Genomic DNA, 3,090 nt, shown 5'->3' with positions numbered 1-3,090 from the left:
CACTGTTCATTGTGGCAAGAAGCTGCTGGACATTCACAGCATCGTTGACAGTTAACGAAATATAAAAACGAGCTTAGTAAAACGAGTGCGACAGATATATGCATTTTGTAAACTGATTATCTGCAAGTAGAATATGGTCACACACCCAATGTAAGCTCTTACCCATGACTGTGTCAAATGCACCATAATAATACTGTAGCTAATTTCACAAGTTCTAATGATTCAGCAAAGAAATTCGCAATGACAAAGTATTGATTTATTTTTACAATCTTATAAGCAATAGGGGTTCAGGAATGAACACAACTTTCAACCCTTTTTTATGGGCTATAAAAAACACATGTGTTGTAAGAACAAACAAAAATTCCCTAGAAACCTCAGCAGGTACGCCAAAAAAACAGATCGACTTGAGATGAAACATGTGGTAGTTATTCAAAACAAGAAAAGTTATTCAAAACACTACAATTTTAGTCCACCCTTTTAATTGCTAGTAGTTCAGCTGCTAGCTAACAAGTGAAAATTGTTAACTATATAAAGCTATTATTTAAAACAAAACTCAGTTCGAGTTTACAAGTCAACACGCGTGTTTAGTGAGAGAAAAGTTCGAGAAAAGTACGTGAAAAGTAACCCAACTAACAATGTTGAATACAAAAAACAAAAATAGTCATAATACGAAACATTAATTCCAACAATTTCACACGCTTGAAAACCGAAACTAATTCATTCCAAACTCTAAAGTTGTTAAAATTGAATTCGTTTTGCAATATAGTATAGTTACCTGAATAATATGAACAGTTTCGCAATGTAAGTCTGAGATTAAAACCTGATATCAACTAACATAGACGTCAAAGCATTTTCCCTTAGCTTGTTGCTCTTGCTGCTGATGTCTATTGCCATAAATGGACACGATCCAGATGACCACAAAGAATTACTGCAAGTCAAGGAATGTCCTGATATGCCAATAATGCAAAATGTTGAAAAGACAAAGGTTTGTTCGTGTTACTTGCTTATGCATTTTATTTAGATATTTCTTCGCATAGCTTTTGGGTGTCTGGTATGCATATGCAACAACTCCACTACCATTTACGAGATATCAGCGACATTGTGCATCTTATAATGTGAAGAACAATCGTAAGTACAAAGTCGATTCGATTGTATTTGAAATATTGCCCACTAATGTCACAGCGGCACAGCCTACTTTAATACCAACATACTCTACACTAACTACAAAGACTTGGTAATCACGTACTCCTGTCTATTAAACCCTAAGGAGGGCATGCATATGAGTGAGTCAGTAGTATATTTACGATTATAATCATGTAATAAAATCCCAATTATTCTCCAATTTATAGTGAAACTTCGCATACTCACCAGAACTCGGACTCCCATGCCTGAGACAATATTCGAGGCGGGTCGTGTTTTGAGTAAACTTCACTTTCCCATGGCAGCACTGCATTGGCTCAAGTCCGAAGCATTTTGCTTTGAATGGTATCAGCTAAAGTTCGAAACTCAGCGACGACCTATGACATTTCAGGCGCCATTTGATTTGCACGGCCATTGGGATAGCACCATAAGTTAATTGCATAAAAGTCTAATTATTGTTACATAATAATTTGCCATACAAATGTTATCGATGAATCACTGATTAAACTGAGGAAATCGTATAGGGGCTGACTAACTTAATTAGCATTGCCGACCAACGAAATCAATTACGACGACAGTTTCAGCCAAATCATAATGGCCAATACACTCGATACTCGATGCTCAATACTCAATGCTCGATGCCCAATGATATCCCATTTGGTCTCGAGCACATATGGGTCGACAGCTTCCTGGCAATGACAAGGGTGTATTAATGAATGATGCCATGGCCTCCGACATTGGGACTCCCTTGGCCGCCCATGATATTCCCTTCCTGCAATTCAATTTATATGTTGTTGTATGTTTGCATCCTCCCAAAATACAAAAAAAAAAAACTTTCCATGAGCCCAAAATTATCTTTCGTTTTTTCGTTGTTGGCGTTGGTTTGTTTGGCTTCCTTAGCCCAAATTGCTTGGCCGCACAAATTGGCTTTAGCCTCAGGGTTCAGGCAATAAAATCAAACTCACGCAGGCGTATGCGTAACGCACAATTATCCTTCCATTGAGTGGGTGTGTCCGCACTCGAAGGGATAACGGTCACATCCATGTAATAATTGTCATTGTCAAGTGTACTTTGATTGCCCGAAGAACTGGATAATACAGCGACAACAATAACAATGCCGAGTAGTTTCGAAGCAATTGAGTTTCAATTGTGACGAACATTGAATGCTAATCGTTTTCAATCAATTAAAACAACTCTAAACAACTGAACATGACTAACAATGCTTTAATTTAGAGTGTACTCGAATTGATGGCCTGAACAGAGTTAAATACAACACTTTTCAATGTTGTATTCTATATCTACTGTAAAATTATACTTGAGTTAGTTTTGCTTGAAATTTAAGTAAACGTTGTTAAATCAAGGAAACAACTTACAGATAATTCAGAGCATGATTTAATTTTCTGAGCGAATTAACGAATTTCAAACATTTTGACCACAAAAGTGTGTCATCAAATGAGCTTTTGTTAACTTTCCGCTGCAGTTTAGTCTAAATGCTAAATACAGCATTCGATCACAAGACAGAGCAGCTGTGCTTTGTGGCTGCACACGTAATTGGTGAGCATTTTACACTCGTTTTGTACTTGTTGTTAAGTATTAGTATTAGTGTTCTTCGCTTTCGGCTTGTTTCTATTCAATTTGATCTGTTTGCCAATATGAAGCACAGTTGCCACAGTTGTAGTTGTTGTTAATGTTGTTGTTGGTTCTGTTGTTGTTGTTGACGTTAATGCGCCTGGCTCGCCATTGTAACAATTTTATGGTTAGTACGTTTTATTTCCACAGATTTACTTTTAAACAAGAGTGCTTAGGCAGAGAGTGCTTGCCAAAGAGATACCCTCTAGAATTGAAACCGAATTGGTGCATCCACATTAAACTATTTGAATTTATCGATGAATCAAACTGGAAAAATATATTATTATAATTTGTATTATATTTGTATTATTAATAAGAATT

The 3,090-nt window shown here is 36.4% G+C and overlaps 1 protein-coding gene across 2 annotated transcripts; it reads left to right on the top strand.

Annotated features, from left to right (window-relative positions):
* The first annotated feature begins 220 nt into the window (after positions 1 to 220).
* Positions 221 to 1,661, top strand: LOC116805264. Of its 2 annotated transcripts, XM_032736175.1 has the most exons (5): positions 221 to 801; positions 862 to 985; positions 1,038 to 1,128; positions 1,191 to 1,283; positions 1,350 to 1,661. In XM_032736175.1, exons 1-5 carry the CDS (start codon positions 785 to 787, stop codon positions 1,574 to 1,576), a joined length of 552 nt encoding a protein of 183 aa, XP_032592066.1. In that variant the 5' UTR covers positions 221 to 784; the 3' UTR covers positions 1,577 to 1,661. The 2 variants fall into 2 exon arrangements, with proteins under 2 accessions (XP_032592066.1, XP_032592067.1); XM_032736176.2 differs by lacking the exon at positions 1,350 to 1,661 and having other exon boundaries at positions 616 to 801; positions 1,183 to 1,249.
* The last annotated feature ends 1,429 nt before the right edge of the window (positions 1,662 to 3,090 follow it).

Source organism: Drosophila grimshawi, unplaced genomic scaffold (genome assembly GCF_018153295.1).
Source record: "Drosophila grimshawi isolate 15287-2541.00 unplaced genomic scaffold, ASM1815329v1 contig_1377, whole genome shotgun sequence".
Lineage (NCBI taxonomy): Eukaryota > Metazoa > Arthropoda > Insecta > Diptera > Drosophilidae > Drosophila > Drosophila grimshawi.
This window is presented reverse-complemented; position numbering and strand designations above follow the sequence as displayed.